Consider the following 22,277-nt stretch of genomic DNA (forward strand, 5'->3'; position numbering starts at 1 on the left):
GCCCCCTTTAAATGCAGGTATAGAGTTTGCCATAACGACTTCCTGTGGCAATGCATTCCACATCTTAATCACTCTTACTGTAAAGAACCCTTTCCTAAATAAATGGCTAAAACATTTTTCCTCCATGCGCAGATCATGTCCTCTAGTCCTTTGAGAAGGCCTAGGGACAAAAAGCTCATCAGCCAAGGTATTATATTGCCCTCTGATGTATTTATACATGTTAATTAGATCCCCTCTAAGGCGTCTTTTCTCTAGACTAAATAAACCCAGTTTATCTAACCTTTCTCGATAAGTGAGACCTTCCATCCCACGCATCAATTTTGTTGCTCGTCTCTGCACCTGCTCTAAAACTGCAATATCTTTTTTGTAATGTGGTGCCCAGAACTGAATTCCATATTCCAGATGTGGCCTTACTAGAGAGTTAAACAGGGGCAATATTATGCTAGCATCTCGAGTTTTTATTTCCCTTTTAATGCATCCCAAAATTTTGTTAGCTTTAGCTGCAGCTGCTTGGCATTGAGTACGATTATTTAACTTGTTGTCAATGAGTACTCCTAAGTCCTTCTCCAAGTTTGATGTCCCCAACTGTATCCCATTTATTTTGTATGGTGCTAGACCATTAGTACGTCCAAAATGCATGACCTTACATTTGTCAACATTGAATTTCATCTGCCATGTATGTGCCCATATAGCCATCCTATCCAGATCCTGTTGCAATATGGCACTATCTTCCTGAGAGTTAATGATTCTGCACAATTTTGTATCATCTGCAAAAATAGCAACATTGCTCACTACTGCATCTACTAGGTCATTAATAAATAAATTGAAGAGCACTGGACCCAGAACAGACCCCTGTGGGACCCCACTGCTAACAGTCTCCCATTTTGAGTATGATCCATTGACCACAACTCTTTGTTTTCTGTCCATTAGCCAGTTCCCTATCCATGAACACAGACTCTTCCCCAGTCCTTGCATCCTCAACTTTTGCACCAGACTTTTGTGGGGAACAGTGTTGAAGGCCTTTGCAAAGTCCAAGTATATCACATCTACAGCATTCCCAATATCCATATTAGCATTCACTACCTCATAAAAGCTGAGCATGTTAGTCAAACAGGACCTGTCTTTAGTAAACCCATGTTGATGCTGAGAAATAAGATTATTTTCTACTATGAAGTCATGTATAGTATCTCTTAGTAACCCCTCAAATAGTTTGCATACAACTGATGTTAAACTTACAGGTCTATAATTTCCTGGATCAGATTTTTTGCCCTTCTTAAATAATGGGAAAACGTGGGCTGTACGCCAATCCACTGGGACTCTGCCAGTTGCAAGAGAGTCACAAAAGATAAGATAAAGGGGTTTATCTATAACTGAACTTAATTCCCTTAGGACCCTAGGATGCATGCCATCCGGGCCAGGTGCCTTGTCTATTTTTAATTTATTTAGTCTTGCCTTCACTTCTTCCTGCGTTAAGTATTTAATATTACAGTTAGAAGATTGAGACTCTTCCGCCTCTGTAGTTTGCAACAGTGCTGTTTCTTTTGTGAAGACAGAAGCAAAGAAAGCATTTAATAACTCTGCCTTACCTTGGTCATCCACCATTGAGTTCCCATCCTCATCCTTTAGGAGTCCTATACAGTCAACCCTTTGTCTAAATTTGAACCCCAGTCACCCAATGACCAACTGTACCAGGTTTAAAGCTTGTGCCATTAACAGTGCAAGAATGGCAGCAATTACATATTCCCCTTGAAAATCAATAGGTGAATTTTGATTGTCTTTTTAGGCTCCACCCACTTTTCTGAATACTAATCCCAGTCACCCAGTGACCAATTGTGCAAAGTATGAGAACCCTACCATTAACAGTGTAAGAATGGCTGCAGTTTACATTTTCTCAGTGAAATGTGTATTCGTCTCCGCCCACTGATGACCCGGTATTGCCCGATTATGTATTTGGCTGGTGTTAGCTGCGCCCACTTTTCCTAACCCTAACACACAATTACTCAATTACTCAATGACCAAGTTTGTGAGCTTTGCGGTTTTTGGCATCCATAACCTGCATTAAAATGAAACAAATAAGATTGGCTGTTGGTGGCTCCACCCCCTTTTATCAATTTAAACCCCAGTCACCCAATGATCAACTGTACCAGGTTTGAGGCTTGTGCCATTAACAGTGCAAGAATTGTGGCAAAGAAATATTCCCCTGAAAAATCAATAGCTAATTTTTGATTGGCTTTTGTAGGCTCCACCCACTTTTCTGAATATTAATCCCAGTCACCCAGTAATTAACTGTGTAAAATTTGAGAACCCTACAATTAATAGTGTAAGGATGGCTGCAGTTTACATTTTCCCAGTAAAATTTGTATTTGTCTCCACCCACTTATGACCCCGTGTTGCCCGCTTATGTATTTGGCTGGTGTTGGCTGTGCCTACTTTTCTAACCCTAACACACAATTAATCAATTACTCAATTACCAAGTTTGTGAGCTTTGCGGTGTTCGTCATCAATAATTTGCATTGGAATGAAACAAATCTAATTGGCTGTTTGTGGCTCCACCCCCTTTCTCAAATTGAACCCCTGTCACCCAATGATCAACTATACCAGATTTGAGGCTTGTGCCATTAACAGTTCAAGAATGGCAGCAATGTAAATACTCCCCTTCAAAATCAATAGGTGAATTATGATTGGCTTTTGTAGGCTCCTCCCACCTTTCTGAATATTAATCCTAGTCACCCAGTGACCAACTGTGCAAAGTTTGAGAACCCTACCATTAACAGTGTAAGAATGGCTGCAGTTTACATTTTCCAGTGAAATTTGTATTTGTCTCCGCCCCCTTTTTGGTTATGGGAATAAAAAGTATCCTATACTTTATTCCAGGTAATGTACTATGTGTGTGCCAAATTTCATTCAAAATCGTTCAGCCGTTTTTGCGTGATCGAGTAACAAACATCCAAACATCTAAACATCCAAACATCCGAACTTTCCCATTTATTATATTAGTAGGATAGGAGATATATATATATATATATATATATATATATATAGTGGTTTGCAAAAGTATTCAGCCCCCTTGAACTTTTCCACATTTTGACATATTACTATTACTGCCACAAACATGAATCAATTTTATTGGAATTCCAGGTGAGAGACCAATACAAAGTGGTGTACACGTGAGAAGTGGAATGAAAATCATACATGATTTCAAACATTTTTTACAAACAAAATAACTGCAAAGTGGGGTGTGCGTAATTACTCAGCCCCCTGAGTCAATACTTTGTAGAACCACCTTTTGCTGCAATTACAGCTGCCAGTCTTTTAGGGAATGTCTCTACCAGCTTTGCACATCTAGAGACTGAAATCCTTGCCCATTCTTCTTTGCAAAACAGCTCCAGCTCAGTCAGATTAGATGGACAGCGTTTGTGAACAGCAGTTTTCAGATCTTGCCACAGATTCTCAATTGGATTTAGATCTGGACTTTGACTGGGCCATTCCTAACACATGGATATGTTTTGTTTTAAACCATTCCCATTGTTGCCCTGACCTTATGTTTAGGGTCGTTGTCCTTCTGGAAGGTAAACCTCCGCCCCAGTCTCAAGTCTTTTGCAGACTCCAAGAGGTTTTCTTCCTAGATTGCCCTGTATTTGGCTCCATCCATCTTCCCATCAACTCTGACCAGCTTCCCTGTCCCTACTGAAGAGAAGCACCCCCAGAGCATAATGCTGCCACCACCATATTTGACAGTGGGGATGGTGTGTTCAGAGTGATGTGCATTGTTAGTTTTCTGCCACACATAGCGTTTTGCATTTTGGCCACAAAGTTCTATTTTGGTCTCATCTGACCAGAGCACCTTCTTCCACAAGTTTGCTGTGTCCAAACATGGATTGTGGCAAACTGCAAATGGGACTTCTTATGCTTTTCTGTTAACAATGGCCACTCTTCCATAAAGTCCAACTTTGTGCAGTGCACGACTAATATTTGTCCTATGGACAGATTCCCCCACCTGAGCTGTAGATCTCAGCAGCTCATCCAGAGTCACCATGGGCCTCTTGACTGCATTTCTGATCAGCGCTCTCCTTGTTCGGCCTGTGAGTTTAGTTGGACGGCCTTGTCTTAGTAGGTTTTCAGTTGTGCCATAGTCCTCCAATTTCTAAATTATCGCTTGAACAGTGCTCTGTGGGATGTTCAAGGCTTTGGAAATCTTTTTGTAGCCTAAGCCTGCTTTAAATTTCTCAATAACTTGATCCCTGACCTGACTGGTGTGTTCTTTGGACTTCACGGTGTTGTTGCTCCCAATATTCTCTTAGACAACCTCTGGGGCCGTCACAGAGCAGCTGTATTTGTACTGACATTAGATTACACACAGGTGCACTCTATTTAGTCATTAGCACTCATCAGGCATTGTCTATGGGCAACTGACTGCACTCAGACTAAAGGGGGCTGAATAATTACGCACACCCAACTTTGCAGTTATTTATTTGTAAAAAATGTTTGGAATCATGTATGATTTTTGTTCCACTTCTCACATGTACACCACTTTGTATTGGTCTTTCACGTGGAATTCCAATAAAATTGATTCATGTTTGTGGCAGTAATATGACAAAATGTGGAAAACTTCAAGGGGGCTGAATAATTTAGCAAACCACTGTATATATATATATATATATATATATATATATATATATATATATATATATATATATATATATACCTTTTTCTATTTATAATATTAACGTGTATGTGATTTTAAGGCTATTTATTCTATTACAAATATATAAATTATTCTATTCATGTTATTTATAGTGAAGAATTTTAAGGATTAAATATATTATTGTTTGTATGTGTGTAAGGGTGTTAGTGCAGTGGGGATGGTTAGGGTTAGGCACCACCAGGGGGATGGTTAGGGTTAGGCACCACAAGGGGGATGGTTGGGTTTAGGCACCACCAGGTGGGTGGTTAGGGTTAAACACCACCAGGGGAGACTTAGGGCTAGGCACCACCAGGGAGGTCTTAGGGTTAGGCACCATCAGGGGGATAGTTCGGTTTAGGCACCACCAGGTGGGTGGTTAGGGTTAGGCACCACCAGGGGAGATTTAGGGCTAGGCACCACCAGGGACTCAGGGAGGTCTTAGGGTTAGGCACCAACAGGGGGTCTTAGGGTTAGTCACCACCAGGGGGGTGGTTAGGGTTAGGCACCACCAGGGAGGTCTTAGGGTTAGGCCCTATGAGAGGGGTCTTAGGGCTTGGCACCACCAGGAGATGGTTAGGGTTAGGCACCACCAGGAGGGTTTTAGGGTTAGGCACCACCAGGGGGTGGTTAGAGTTAGGCACCACCGGGGGGGGGGGGAGGTGGCTAGGGTTAGGCACCACTAGGGGGGTCTAGGGGTTAGGAATAGGTACAGGGAGGCTTCTGTGTAAGAGTAGGGTTAGGTATAGTTACAGTACAATATTTGTAATATATACAATTTATTAAATTATGTATATTTACACAAAGGGGGGGGGGGGGGGTCTAGGGGTTAGGGATAGGGAGAGATCTGGGTGGGCCTACAGTTAGCTATGATTGCAGAAAAATACCTGTAAAATCTACCATTGTATTACTATGCTTAATACAAGTTTTTTGTTATAGACGCTATTTGACATTTCATTTCCGAATTTGTTTTTGTTATAGACGGTATTTTGCTGTTTCATTTCCGTTTATGCAACCTATTTAGCACTAGATTTTCATTTATAAGCTATAAATGAAAAACATTGTTTTACATTACAACTTATAATTTCGGCTATATCCCGCACCGTTTTTTCCAGGCGCCCTTTTTTGATGCACGCCCATAAAACTCCTTCCTTACAGAAAACAGAAATACAAAAACTTTACAAAGTAGATTTAAACATAAAATATAACTGAGTTATCTCAAAACGTTATTTTTCTAGGACTAGGAAGATAGATAGAATTGTTTATCTCATCATTTTTACCACAGCATTCCTTTAAACATAGGCGAAAAAGTGAACTCAGTAAGAAGAAAACTTCAGAGAAAAAGTTTATTGAATAAGGGCTTGTGAATTTCTGATGGTTGATCTGGATTGATGCCAGTGCTGGGCCGAAATTACGCATGAGCGTAATTACGCATCGTAGTTCAATGTAAATTTACGCGTAAGCGCTACGCGTAAACTACGGTCTTACGCGTAATTATTTACGTGTAAGCAGTAAAGTGGTATCGTAATTACACTGTCTACCGTAATTGCTAGGTATGCGTAATTTTACGAACACTTACGCGTAATTTTACGCGTAATTACTAATGTAAAAACTCCCCTTTTCTAAGAGTAGCCAATCAGTCAACATCCTAAGCAACCAATAGTATCTTCTCCCGCCCTTCAGTATAAGCGTATGTTTTGACGCATACGAATGATATGTACACAATAACTGTCACATTGACGGCTATTGCGTACATATCGTCCGTATGCGTAAAAAAATACGCATTAATGGGTATTACAGCACTACGCGTAACATCGTAGTGTAAGCACCTACATTACGGTATCCTTACGCGTAACTGCGTAAGTTTACGCGTAATTACAGTGATGTACCGTAGATAATTTCCTACGCCGTAACCGTAATTGCGTAATGTGTAATAGCGTAAAATTACGCGTAATGATCCGTAAGCGTAGATTTTTCCATTACGACCAGCACTGATTGATGCATCTTTTTTCAACCTAATTAACTGTGTAATATGGCAATATAGGAATGAAGAACTGATAGTCTATGGTTGTAGACCATGGTTGAGGCTGCACAGCCTGTCTATTGGATGAACCAATAAATAAAAGTCGATTTTATCTTCATGGTTGTAGACTCCAATACTGTCCCATGGAAGGCATAAGAAGTCAAAGCAAAACTCAATGCACCTTACAGGACATATAATATAAATACCACTTTTTAGCATAATAGGCTAAAACTATATGAGATACTATACAAACAGCTATTCTGCACCCTAGGACCCCCCACCCCCCCAGCTGTGCCTCCAGTCATGCTAAGTTAATAAATATGTTTAATGGATCCCAGCACAGTGCCATTTATTCTCCTGAATAACATAAATATATACACTGAAGCACTGTAAATATTAATGGCATATAAAATTAACTTACTCAGTGAATTACTCATTTACAATTTTTTACAGAAATTGATGTTATCCATGAAGATAACTGGGGCTTATCTGAGACCCAGCGAGCCATAGTAATTACCCGTATATTCCGGTGTATAAGTCGACTGGGCGTATAAGACGACCCCTCAACTTTTCCAGTTAAAATATAGAGTTTGGGATATACTCGCCGTATAAGACTACCCCTCTTCCAACGCACACCAAATAAAAATAAAAAAAACATCATATTCTAGTGCTATGTATGAACAGATACTGGTGCTGTACTGAATGTGGTATCCAGTATATAACAGTATATAGGCGATTGACTGGTTGGACATGTCAACTCTCCCTCTCCCTAAGTGGACTGGTCAGCTCTCCTTGTCTACCTGTTTATCAGAGCGGTATGGAAGAATAGATCGCGCTGTGCCCATAAAACACGCCTCTTTCACCCGTCTTGCCAGCCCTTGTATCCTATTTACCTCCTCTGCCTCTCAGATCTCGCACATGTGCGCATGCGCCGCTTCATTACAGTCATCAGCACCGAGATCTAAGAGGCGGTAACAGGATAGGGTGTATCACCCGGCATCAATGATATCCGGCGTATAAGACGACCCCTGACTTTTTGCAGATGATTTTCAAGGGTTAAAAAGTAGTCTTATACGCCAGAATATACAGTAGCTGCATTTTATTCTTTGGCAATTATAAGAAATTCACAGCGGTAAAGCTGATGATGTCTTGTTAGTGCAAACCAGACAGAAAATAAAGCAATACGGCAGATGAGAATGCTGGGAAATCATACACATAGAAATCTGTATTCTTGGACAGTTTACAAACAAGCAATTTACATTTTTTATGACAGATTGATTAGGTGATTACTCGTAGATTACGGTGACAGAAATGGCTTGTGTAGCAATGATAAAATTCATATTTTTATTTGACATAACTGAAGTTATCCAGTACTAATGCACAGATAATTTGTGATTGGACACAGACCTACACACACAGCTTGAGTTTATGGTTCACCACTACTTTGGCCATAGTTCTTAAAATGATTTCTGAGTAGAACCAATGTGTAATAATTCATACTAGCTAAAATATCAGCGTCATAACACAGCAACACAGCATGGGGGCCAGATAGTGACCCACATTAACCACTTCACCACTAAGGTTTTTTCCCCCTTAAAATCCAGAGCAATTTTCACGTTCTAACGCTGTTTTCATTCTTTCGGCAATAACTTTATCACTACTTATAACACCTAAATGATCTATACATTTTTTTTTTGCCACAAATTAGACTTTCAGTGGGTGGTAATTTTTGCTAAGAATTATTTTATTTTGTATGGATTTTAAAGGGAATAAAAGAAAAAAATGAAAAATGTATTATTTCTTTTTTGTTTTCAGCCATTCTAATTTAAGAATAAAACTTGCTACTGTAGATAAAACCCACACATTTTTTCCATTAGTCACAGTTATTACAATATTTAAATGATCTCTCTAGTACAATTCAACAATATTTTATTTGGAGATAAGGTGTATTTTTGCCATTTTGTGTCTTGTGTGAAGAAGCGCGGAAGAGCCGCCGCCATGAGTCAGTGGGAGGCGGCTCTTTCCGCGCATGGTGTGGCAGAGCACAGAGAGGCAGCCACCTCCTCTCAGTGTGAGGCGGCTGTCTCTGTGCAAGGCATGGCGGAGCGCGGAGAAACCGCCGCGTTGGACGCGGCGGTTAGCGCGCATGGCCCCACTTCGGAGACACCACAGAGCGGTGCTGGTGTGGCTGGCACACGTAGTCCCTCTAGCTTTAGAGTGACGCGCGCACGCACTCAGGCAGGGTTTATATGACAGCCAGAAGTGAGTCAGCTGACCAGGCTGGTCAGCTGACTCTGGTTCCACTCCTCATTGGTCCAGCACTTAGGGTGGTGCTGGAGAGATGCCTGTGCATATATACTGCTGGCTGTTCAGTTGCTGATTGTCTGGCGTTGCGAACACATACGTGGGAGCACTCAGATCTGTAGTCAGATCCTTAAGTGTGCCGGGACCAGCTGGAGCTGTAATCCTACACTTAGCTAGATTCTGTTGATAGCTTAAAGTACTAGTTTGATTGTGATTATCTGTTATGACCCTTTGCCTGCCTGACTATCCTCCTGAACTCTGATCTTGTACCTTGCCTTTCTGATACTCTGTTTCCGAACCCCGGCTCGTCCTTAGACTCTGCTTCTGCCTCCTGATTTTGTACCTCGACATATCTGATACCCTGTTGCCGAACCCTGCCTGTACCTTGACTCCGCCTCCGCCTTCTGAATCTGTACCTAATCTGTCCGTGTGTTTACGACCTGGCTTGTCCGACCTCGAGAACTGACCTTACTATTAGAGGCGGTTCCCTGTCTTGTTAGTGACACTACCTCCAGAGTGTCACTCTCAGATAATCCTTCCTACTCTCAGCCTGACTCCTCCCGCCTTGGAGAGTTCAGGTCTTCGGGAGGAATCTGTGCAGTACTCCTCACTGCTCTGAGGCCTAGTCCTCTTAAGTGTTACTGTTACACTCTACTCAGGTGAACAGAGGTTAGCTGGTATATCGGATTATCGGTGATACTGCAGATACTGCAGATCACTTATAATCTGGTATACATCTGTATTCCCAGTGATACTGCAGATCACCGGTAATCAGATCCTCTCTGTGCTTCACCGTTCGTTACATTTTGGTTGTCTTATTGTACTCTAGCGATAATTAATAGCTCTTATTTGCAAAAATAACAATAATACACCCTCATGGCATACATATTTAAAAAGCTAAGTCCCTAAGGTAACAATTTTTTTTTTTTACAAGTGTGTTATATGGGGGCAAGGGAGAGGAAAGAAAGGGTTAATAAGTGAATTATGGGTATAGGAAGGGACCCAATAAATATAAAATGCACATACAGTGCAAGTGCAGTGTTTATCAGTTATAGTAATACCCACTCTGCAGGGGCCATAGGCAATAAACTTTTTCTCCTGAGTTTTTACCTAGTAGATACATTTTAATCTTTGATTTAGCGTAATTGTTCAGGACTTTGCAATGGAAAAATACCAAAGAGTAGGTGACAACGTACTATCAAAATTATTTTGAGTATTTTTTTTGTTTGCTGGTGCTTTGAAAGGCATTTTATTGACAAGTTTGAAAATATCACCTAAACTCAGTGAATTGCATATGGGCCCAGTTTCCTACCAGTTTTCAGCCCTGCACCATCGTCAGGGGTCTCTGTAGATTAAGCTGTGCTATAGCCAACAAACACTGCATTTATGTACATTTTATGCATTTTTTTATTTATTCGGTCCCTGTTGTACAGGACCCATGATGTGAGTATCATATGCTTCCAATTGATATTGAAATTGAAAACTCTCCTGCATTTTTACATGGAGTTCTGACAAAGTTCTCTGCTTCATGTGGTGATGGTCACCTTGTTGTTGAGTACCTGGTGGCTGCAGGAATGTGTTTAGATTAAAAGCTTGCAAGGGCAGAAACCTTCTCCTAGTGTTTCTCATACTGCTGCAATTTACCATATGAACATGCACCAACTTTAGAGATATCTCAAACTACACATTAACTATGTATGTATTTGTATTTCTACTATTGAATGTCATGACTGTACAGTGTCTTGAATTTCTCATATATATGTTCCCCAATACTTGTTCTGTACTATGTGCAGCGCACGGAAGGTGTTGGCACTATATACATAATGTGTTCATCTGGACACTGTACCACCAAATTGAAGTTTCCCAGTGTTGGAAGCACTGAGGTTGATTATTGGAGTTCTTGTTACTCTGCATGTATTATATCTGTTTTTTTTTCTATTTCTCATTTTTATTGAGATTATATCTTTTTTCAACTAGTAGTGAACTAGCTTGCCAGCAGTCAGATATGACCAATGGAAGGGCAGGAAGACAGGGAGGGTCCTAGTTATCCAGCTAGTCACAGAAAACTGTGCACGGAGCCAGGAGTAGTTGAATCTGCTTAGTTACCCTTGGTTTAGCATAACCAATTTGTCCATATTTTATAGGGTAAATATATACTTTGAGACCCCTTGGCCACCTGTTTTGTTGCTCCCTATCCATGTGCTATAGTGCACTCCCATCCTATGTTCAGCCCCCCTCCTTTGTGTGTAACATGTGCAGCACTCCCTCTCTTTTAATTACTTGAAAGGTAGAAATGGATTATCTTGTTTAATACTATCTGCATTAGGCTTTACGTTATTTGATGTTGACCAGTTTTCCTAATTTATTTTAACAGTTGGGTTTTTCTCCACGAGAAAGCTTATCAAATCCGAGATTCGTCCATTGAGTCTTCTGTTATGACAAAAGTGAAGGGCGTTGGACGATACAGCGAAAGAGTGATGGATGTTGCAGATTACGTAGTCCCACCCCAGGTAAATACAAATTGATGGTGTCATCAGTAGCATGGAACAAGCAATGCTCACTCTTTAGGGAGAATGTACGAGGCCTTTTGCAGAAACGAGGAAGGGTTGTACACTGTGCATGCAGTTATATAAGTGCAAATTAGTTTTTGTTCCGAGCTGCAGACTGTAAACTTCATAGAGCCTCCCCATGGTGCTCCTGGATAGTGCTAATGTAGCATGAATTTTGCTATTGGAGAAAAAATTGAATCGATGCCGGCCACTATGGGTCTCCCTGGTGGCCGGGATCGATTTTTATGAATTTTCGGACAAATGTAAAAAACAGGAATGATCGGTTCTTTTTGAATCAAAAAGTCATGCAACTTTTCATCTATGATTTTGTGTTTTAGTGCCTCATTCACTACTTCCTGTATCTGTATCATGAACTCTCTAGTGGGATCACTCTGTAATTTGCAGTAGGTGGTAGAGTCAGCTAATAAACGATAGATTTCTTCTTTATAATAGATAGTGTCCATAATGACTACTGCTCCTCCTTTATCTGCCTGCTTTATCGTGATCATTTCATTATCACACAGTTCACGTAAGGCTGTACGTTCATCCACCTGCAAATTGTGATGTATAGTGAAGTTAGTCCCCAACCTAGGGTTCCTAAATAATCTATCTATCTCCTGTTGTATTTTCTGGCTAAACTTATCAATTATCTGACAAGAGGGGGGTTGAAACAGCTCTTGATTCTCAAATTAGTATCCTGTAGTCCAAGGGCATCCTCATCAACTTATGGGATCGGTTGAAAAGGGCGCCCGACCTGCCTGTATGAAAAGGGCGCCGCCATAGACATCAATGTTATTTCTGGAAATATGGGCTACAAGGTGTAGAAAAGGGCGCCCGAGTTTTGATATAGGCTACAAGCGGGCTCCCCTTTGTAGCCCATGTTTTTTCGGCTACAAGGTTTTCGGCTACAGTAGGGCTCCCCTTTGCAGCCCATATTTTTTCGGCTACAAGGTTTTCGGCTACAGCAAGGTGCCCCTTTGTAGCCCATATTATTGCCTTTTTTTTGTAGCCTATGTTTTTATATGGGCTACAAGTGCTGGAAGCCGAATTATTTCATTCCCCCACTATCCATGGCGGCCTGGAGGGGGAATAGTAATTTACACATCCCGGAGTTTTTTTGCAGCCGAAGATTTTATATGGGCTACACCAGGCGTCTTTTTTTATGTAGCCGAAGTTTTTATATGGGCTACACCAGGCGCCTTTTTTTTTTGTAGCCGAAGTTTATATGGGCTACACCAGGCGCCTTTTTTGTAGCCGAAGTTGCTATATATGGGCTCCACCAGGCGCCCTTTTTTACCGGCGCCCTTTTCATATAGACCCCAACTTATGGTCTACAAAAATAAGGTCTCTCCTGAGATGTAGCAAAAAAATATTTCAGCCAGATCTGCCTAAAAAAGCGATGCAGATCTATATCAAAATCCACTAAATTGGGCCAGTTCGTGGGGGCAAATGAGAGTCCATTCTCCAAAAGAGACTGTTGTGTTGAAGACAAGACAACTGATGAAATATTAACGACTATGGTTTCCGCTGACTCCCGCTCGGGTTCTTGGACTGGTTCGGTCTCAAGCGTTCCTTTATGTTTCCTCCACTTGCCTCCGGGGCGGCGTCTTCTGCGCTGAAAAAATCAATTAACCCTTTCGCACACTCACATGCAAATGTTCAAACAAATGCATTCACAGATTTACTCATCCAGGCACAACTGTTAACCCTACAGCTAAATTAAAAGCCAGGGTTTTAGTTCACAGAAGAATGCATTCTTATGCTTAGTCACCTATACTGCGCAGAAGTACCCAGGTAAACATAGGTGTCCTAACTCTGGCCCTGTAACATGCATAGTGCAGACATGCAAACACATTCATTGCATCAAACCTATCAATGGATTAGGAGCACACATCCTAACTTCCTCTCCTGGGAAAGACAGTGCATCTTACCAATCGCACAAGGGAGCTAACTTTATGTGTCCATGTGCACCATGCGCATACACCAGCATAAGCTGTCTGCATGCTGACAAACATACAGGGGAAGGGGGGAGTGCACCGAATTAGACCCTAGCCACAGGGGTCAATGATAAGAATAAACATACATATATCCAGGCACATCGCCTCTAGTTAGGACATTAAATACATTTTTAGGGAAAGGGAGGTGCTGAAGGGGGTGTGGCTAGAAACAGCAAAAATCAATTAACCCTTTCGCACACTCACATGCAAATGTTCAAACAAATGCATTCACAGATTTACTCATCCAGGCACAACTGTTATCCCTACAGCTAAATTAAAAGCCAGGGTTTTAGTTCACAGAAGAATGCATTCTTATGCTTAGTCACCTATACTGCGCAGAAGTACCCAGGTAAACATAGGTGTCCTAACTCTTGCCCTGTAACATGCATAGTGCAGACATGCAAACACATTCATTGCATCAAACCTATCAATGGATTAGGAGCACACATCTTAACTTCCTCTCCTGGGAAAGACAGTGCATCTTACCAATCGCACAAGGGAGCTAACTTTATGTGTCCATGTGCACCATGCGCATACACCAGCATAAGCTGTCTGCATGCTGACAAACATACAGGGGAAGGGGGGAGTGCACCGAATTAGCACTGGACGCATTGTCTGATGATGACTGGGAAGTCGTGGGCAAAAAAATCTGTTGATTCACCCTGTTTGGGTATGGCTAGTCCCTTAGGTTTTGGTTTATCTGGACGTCTCCTCCTAGATATAGGTTTTTGCCATGAGTAAACGTAGCCCGTGGTGTAATCCGTCCACAATGCGTACCCTGATGCGCATGGGGGCGATCCACGCCTAGCATGACAGCGTCACCGGCCTATGGGCGGTCCTTCTGGCCGCTGTGAGAGCTCACAGTTCCCCCTTCAGGTCCGCCTCGGTTAGGGGAGTGTCCTGATGGTGCCGTCATCGCTGTGAGTCTCCCTATAGGTCGGCGGTGCGCTGAGTGGGCGTTGGCTCCGCCGTTCCGCCCCACGGCCTGGCGAGATTTGAAAGTCTGTACGCACGCTGTATGCACATACATTAGTTCCCCATCAGGTCCGCTAGAGCGAGACAGAAGGGGATTGGTCGCCAGAGGCGACTCCTCCAGTGTGATTGGTTGATCTTCCGTGGTATTAAGTATATAAAGAGGATACAATGTAATGTTATTTAGATACTGACAGGAACTTGATAAAGGATTGACCTCCGAAACGTCGTTCATTGTGTCATGATGTCTGCACAATAAACGTATCGAGCTATATCTACTGAATGGTGCCGGTCTTTATTCCTTTTTGACAAGTTGGGTCCTGAGTGCTGCAGGACCTTGTGACCTGGCACATCGACTTTTAAAATTGGGGAGTGCTGTCTACTACAAAGTTTTAACTTGGTGTTTGATGCACACATAAAATTCCCTGCTGTAGTGTTTCCACAGTTTTGGTCTTCACAGTAATCATTTGCCTGTTAACTGGATGCCCGTGAGGGAGCCCAAAGACGCTACACTGAAAGGACAACTGACCTGAGAGGGATACAGAGACTGCCATATTGCCTGGCTGTTCTGATGATCCTCTGTCTCCAATACTTTAACCAGTTGCAGATCCACAATACATATATATATGCACCTGTGTACTTCACTTGTGGATCAGGGGCGTATTTATACACGCACTGTTTACTTACCGCTGCTGTTCGCGATTGTTGTACCGCTCCCATTCGCTTTCACCGCTATGCCGTCTTTCTGTGATCGGGGAAACAGCTGTTCCCAAACTCAATCACCATGCCTGTGGTGAATGAGAGCTACGTCAGTGAGACGTAGACGTAGTGGCAATCGCCTCTTTCGCGATTGCGTTTCTACTTCATACCTGCTGTTGTGTATGCACCGTCGCGGGTTGGCGACTAGTTTGGTGCACACACATACAATCTGTCCCTGTGCTGATTCTCTTTCACAATCGCTTCTCTTGCGATTGGGTTCTCACTTGGTTTCCTTTGTTTTATGTCCGCCGTCGCAGGGTGGCGGCTAGATTGGGGGACATACATACATTCCTCATCTGTGCTTATTCAGTCTTGTGTCGCTGTTAGCAATTGCCATCTCTGGCGATTGCCCTCTCTCCTTCAGGGCTATCTTGCCCTGCGTTTCTTCCCTTCGTGCAATTCCTGTCTTGCGTCTGTGGCAGGGCAGAGGAGCTGTTCCTCTGCACTCCACAGCTCCACCTGCCAACAGGAATTTCCCTCTACAGGTGCGTTGCGGTGGTTACTGTGTGCGTTGCACCTTTTGCTGGGTTCCCTCAAATTACACGCTTGTGGAGGATTTCCGCAGTGTCAGCGCACGTTTTGTCCGCTGATCACGGAGAGAATTCCACAATCGTTACATGCCCCCTTAGGACCAGACACCTCTAGACACATGTGTCCTTGTAGATTGCTCCAGGTAGACACTGCTCAAAAAAATAAAGGCAACAGAAAAATAAAACATCCTAGATCTGAATTAATTAAATATTTTTTATTAAATACTTTGTTGTTTACATAGTTGAATGTGCTGACAACAAAATCAGACAAAAAATATCAATGGAAATCAAATTTATCAACCCGTGGAGGTCTGGATTTGGAGTCACACTCAAAATTAAAGTGAAAAAAAAAAAAAACACTACAGGCCGATCCAACTTTGATGTAATGTCCTTAAAACAGGACAAAATGAGGCTCAATAGTGTGTGTGGCCTCCACATGCGTGTATGACCTCCCTACAATGCCTGGGCATGCTCCTGATGAGGTTGTAGATGGGCTCCTGAGGGATCTCCTCCTACACCTGGACTAAAATATCCATCAACTCCTGGGCAGTCTGTGGTGCAACAACCTGCTTTCATCTGTGAAGATCACAGGGCACAAGTGGCAAATTTGCCAATCTTGGTGTTGCTGGTTGTCTGGCGTTGCGAACACATATGTGGGAGCACTCAGACCTGTAGTCAGATCCTTAAGTGTGCCGGGACCAGCTGGAGCTGTAATCCTACACTTAGCTAGATTCTGTGTACTTCACTTGTGGATCAGGGGCGTATTTATACACGCACTGTTTACTTACCGCTGCTGTTCGCGATTGTTGTACCGCTCCCATTCGCTTTCACCGCTATGCCGTCTTTCTGTGATCGGGGAAACAGCTGTTCCCAAACCCAATCACCATGCCTGTGGTGAATGAGAGCTACGTCAGTGAGACGTAGCCTCTCTCGCACCAAAACTGAAAGTAAACAGATGCACACACTAGTCGACTGTTTACAGTAATCGGGAATGATATGTAGTGCCATCTTGTGGCCAAAATGTAAAATACACCCAAATATACCATTATACACTTTTACACAGAAAAATAAAATACATTTTTATTATTTTTTAACCCCTTCCACCCTTACCAAAATAAAACACTTGTAAAAAAAAATACATGATTAAAAAAAAAAAACGACATAAATAGTTACCTTAAGGACTTTTTTGTTTTAATGTGTATGGCATGAGAGTTTATTACTGTTATTTCTGTATATATAGGCTTGTAATTATTGTTAGTATAAAAAATAAAAAAAACACTAAATGGAAAAAATACATGTTTGTTTGAAAATAAAATATCGCCATACATTGCACTAGGGACACAATTTAAACATTGTAATAACCCGTACAAATGGTCTAATAAAATGTGTGTGTTTTACGTGTTTTGCAAAACAGTAATGGCTGAAACCTAGAAATAATGTTTATTTTCAATTTTTTATTCTCCTTTCCTGTAAAATGCATATAAAATAAAATAATTCTTAGCAAAACATACTGCCTAAAGAAAGCCTAGTTTGTCCTGGAACGAAAATAATAAATAGATCATTTCAGTGTGATAAGTAGTTATAAAGTTATTGGCGAATGAATGGAAGGAGCGTGATATGAAAATTGCTCTGGATTTGAAGGGGAAAAAACCTGTGGTAGGGAAGTGGTTAAGTTATAGACCCTGAATAAACATGCAGATTAGAAGTTTAACTCACATTTGACTGCATTTGCCGCGTGCTTGTTTCAGGTGTGTGATTCAGGTGTCAGACGCTACTGATGCGTGAAAGATCCACAGGATAGCCAGACAACTAGCATTGTTTCATAGAAAATAAATATGGCAGCCACCACATCCCTCTCAGGTCAGTTGTCCTATGACTGTAATAGGAATGCTGTCCGTCCAGCATCTAAGTGAACGCATTCAAGAAACCTCTTTGTATTTTCACTAGCATTCTCCAATGATGGGAATATTGGGGAAACACTGGTATTTTTGCCTGTGTAAAGTACGCCTTATAGAAAAGCAACTACATGCGGATCCAGAGGAGCAAGTAACTGTGTCCAATTCAGTATGCTTCACTGTACAAACCTGGGAATGGGAGGCTGAAAAACAGGCACAAGGCAGCAGGTAGTGGGCAAAGGGCAAGGCTGGCCATTTTGTAGCTGCCCTGTGAGGATCCGGTTGGCTGCCTGCGCAGGCAGGCAGCCTTTTGACCACTGTTCAGGTCTGCATTCTGCAGGTCTCTGGAAGAGAGACCTTTTGTCAGTATTGCAGCTTGCTGCTAAGGAATTTGGATACACTCATTATGCAAATCCCCTACCTGCTTCCTTTGATGACTGGCAATATAAAGAGCTATGTTTCCCAGAGTCCTTTGCTGGTCATAAGGGTTAGTTCCTGTGAAACACTCGGTGGAGTGTCAGCCTTGCTCATTGTTGAAGATTAGCTTAGAGTAATTCCTGGAACTGCACTAGGCAGTTTCCCTAGTGCAGTTAGGATTGCATATCTGTTTTGTTTGTCTGTTGCGATTGTCCTGTCCCAGCGGTGGTCGACAGGAAATCGTTCTGTGTGTCTGGGTGCTAACCGGAACAGCGGTTGTTACTGGTAGCCCTTTCTGATCTGTCTTCCCTGGATCGCACTCGCCTTGCGCTAGTGCTGTGGATACTTCTAGTCTGCTACTCTCTTGCTGTACTTAGATCGCACTCGCCTTGCGCTAGTGCTGTGGATCCTTCTGTCCTGTCTTCCTGGATCACACTAGCCTCTTGCGCTAGTGCTGTGGATCCTATCTCTCACTTGTTCCTGTTTTCATGTATCTGTCTTGTCTGCTACGAACGCTTGCTGGAGGCTCGGTGAGGTAACCGTTAAACAAGCGCTCACGTCCTATGTTTCATGTTTGTCTGTCGGTGGTTAGTTAGGTGTGCTTGTCTCTGTTGTGCTTATCACGCGGAGACCGCGCATAAACGCGTGCACTGTTGCGAATGAGTGTGGTGTTAGCTTTTAGCTAGCGTTTGTTTTTTTCCTTATCTTCTCATTGTATGATTTGCTGTGCCTTTGCTACTCTCGTGCTCTGCCTTGCTGTAGCCTTGTGTCACCTCTGGCAATCGCCTCTCTCGCGATTGCGTTTCTACTTCATACCTGCTGTTGTGTATGCACCGTCGCGGGTTGGCGACTAGTTTGGTGCACACACATACAATCTGTCCCTGTGCTCATTCTCTTTCGCAATCGCTTCTCTTGCGATTGCGTTCTCACTTGGTTTCCTTTGTTGTATGTCCGCCGTCGCAGGGTGGCGGCTAGATTGGGGGACATACATACATTCCTCATCTGTGCTTATTCAGTCTTGTGTCACTGTTAGCAATTGCCATCTCTGGCGATTGCCCTCTCTCCTTCAGGGCTATCTTGCCCTGCGTTTCTTCCCTTCGTGCAATTCCTGTCTTGCGTCTGTGGCAGGGCAGAGGAGCTGTTCCTCTGCACTCCACAGCTCCACCTGCCAACAGGAATTTCCCTCTACAGGTGCGTTGCACCTTTTGCTGGGTTCCCTCAAATTACACGCTTGTGGAGGATTTCCGCAGTGTCAGCGCACGTCTTGTGCGCTGATCACGGAGAGAATTCCACAATCGTTACATGCCCCTTTAGGACCAGACACCTCTAGACACATGTGTCCTGGTAGATTGCTCCAGGTAGACACTGCTCAAAAAAATAAAGGCAACAGAAAAATAAAACATCCTAGATCTGAATTAAATATTTTTTATTAAATACTTTGTTGTTTACATAGCTTGTTTACATAGTTGAATGTGCTGACAACAAAATCAGACAAAAAATATCAATGGAAATCAAATTTATCAACCCATGGAGGTCTGGATTTGGAGTCACACTCAAAATTAAAGTGAAAAAAAAAAACACTACAGGCCGATGCAACTTTGATGTAATGTCCTTAAAACAGGACAAAATGAGGCTCAATAGTGTGTGTGGCCTCCACATGCGTGTATGACCTCCCTACAATGCCTGGGCATGCTCCTGATGAGGTTGTAGATGGGCTCCTGAGGGATCTCCTCCTACACCTGGACTAAAATTTCCATCAACTCCTGGGCAGTCTGTGGTGCAACAACCTGCTTTCATCTGTGAAGATCACAGGGCACAAGTGGCAAATTTGCCAATCTTGGTGTTCTGGCAATGTGGCAAATAGCAAACATCCTGCCTGGTGTTAAGCTGTTGGTGGATGGAGCAATGTCCCAGATATGCTCAGTTGGATTCAGGTCTGAGGAATGGGTGGATCCAGGGGTCGAGTGGTGTGTGGACGCGGGTGGATGGCGTCCTCTTACTATTTCCACAGCGTGGACGCCGTCCACCCTGCCATGTTCGGAGGGGAGCAGCGCAGTGGAAGGAGAGCAGCGGTGGAGAAGGGGGGCCATCTCCGCCCTTCCCTCACCTTAGGGCTCTCCATCCCTCGCTCTCCCCTCCAGAAGTAACGTGCGGGCAGCCAGCAGCGGGCGGGACTTACCTCTCCTCGTTCTGTCGCCGGATCTGCGTGTCGCTGCTCTGGTCTGGACCAGACCAGACTTGCGGCAGTGGAGTACTCGCACCGGAACGAGGAGAGGTAAGTCCCGCCCGCTGCCGGCAGCCCCCATGTTACTCCTGGAGAGGAGAGCAAGGGATGGAGAGCCCTAAGGTGAGGGAAGGGGGGGGGGAGATGGCCCCCCCCTTCTCCACCGCTGCTCACAGCTCTCCTTCCACTGCGCTGCTCCCCTCCTGCTGGGGGACACCTGACTACCTATTCTGGGGACATGTACCCCCTGACTACATATACTGGGACATATACCCCTGGCTACATATATCCCTGGCCACATATACTGGGCACATATACCCCTGGCCATATATACTGGGCACATATACCCCTGGCCACATATACTGGGCACATATACCCCTGGCTACATACATATACTGGGACATATACCCCTGCCTACATATACGGGGCACATATATCCCTGCCTACATATACTGGGACATATACTCCTGCCTACATATACTGGGCACATATACCCCTGACTACATATACTGGGCACATATACCTCTGGCTACATATACTGGGCACATATACCCCTGACTACATATACCTCTGGCTACATATACTGGGCACATATACCCCTGACTACATATACTGGGACATATACCCCTGACTACATATACTGGCACATATATACCCCTGGCTACATATACTGGGACATATACCCCTGGCTAAATATACTGGGACATATACCCCTGGCTACATATACTGGGACATATATCCCTGGCTACATATACTGGGACATATACCCCTGGCTACATATACTGGGCACATATACCCCTGACTACATATACTGGGACATATACCCCTGGCTACATATACTGGGACATATACCCCTGGCTACATATACTGGGACATATATCCCTGGCTACATATACTGGGACATATACCCCTGGCTACATATACTGGGCACATATACCCCTGGCTACATATACTGGGACATATACCCCTGGCTACATATACTGGGCACATATACCCCTGGCTACATATACTGGGCACATATACCCCTGGCTACATATACTGGGCACATATACCCCTGGCTACATATACTGGGCACATATACCCCTGGCTACATATACTGGACACATATACCCCTGGCTACATATACTGGGCACATATACCCCTGGCTACATATACTGGGCACGTATACCCCTGGCTACATATACTGGGCACGTATACCCCTGGCTACATATACTGGGCACGTATACCCCTGGCTACATATACTGGGCACGTATACCCCTGGCTACATATACTGGGGACATATACCCTGGCTAAATATACTAGGCACATATACCTCTGGCTACATATACTGGGGACTACTATACTCATGGCTACTTATACTGGGGACACCTATAGACCTGGCTACCTATGCTGGGGGTACCTATTTTGGGGGAACTGCTGTCAGATTATCTGCATTTTTGCGGAACCGCTGTTATGTATTTTGGGGAACAGCTGCCAGATTATGTGTATGTTAGGGGAACGGCTGCTGTCAGATTACGCGTATTTTGGGGTACTGCTGCCACATTGTGTATGTTTGGGGGACCACTGCTGCCAGATTATATGTATTTTGGGTGTTACGTGTATTTTGGGTGATCCGCTGCCAGGTTTCGCGTATTTTGGGGAACTGCTTCCAAATTATGTGTATGTTGGGGGAACTGCTGCGGCCACATTATCTATTTTGGGGGAACCACAGCCATATTATCTGTATTTTGGAGGAACTTCTACCAGATTATGTGTTTTTTTGGTGAAATGCTGTCAGATTACATCTATTTTGGGGGGGATACACTATGGCAGATCTCAAACTTCTCCGGCAGACCTTTTATATCACTGCTAAGGTCATGTATATTTGGCCCCACCCATGACCACGCCCACATTATGCTTGACCACGCCCATTTTGGCGCGCTGTGC

The 22,277-nt window shown here is 43.3% G+C and overlaps 1 protein-coding gene across 1 annotated transcript in view; it reads left to right on the top strand.

Annotated features, from left to right (window-relative positions):
* P2RX3 (purinergic receptor P2X 3) overlaps window positions 1-22,277 on the top strand; it is a 168,211-nt gene that overhangs the window by 46,773 nt on the left and 99,161 nt on the right. Inside the window, exon 2 of the mRNA XM_068258255.1 lies at window positions 11,383-11,518. Within this exon, the coding sequence (XP_068114356.1) occupies window positions 11,383-11,518 (136 nt within the window). The remainder of the gene's footprint in view (window positions 1-11,382; window positions 11,519-22,277) is intronic.

This window comes from Hyperolius riggenbachi, chromosome 10 (assembly GCF_040937935.1).
Source record: "Hyperolius riggenbachi isolate aHypRig1 chromosome 10, aHypRig1.pri, whole genome shotgun sequence".
NCBI lineage: Eukaryota > Metazoa > Chordata > Amphibia > Anura > Hyperoliidae > Hyperolius > Hyperolius riggenbachi.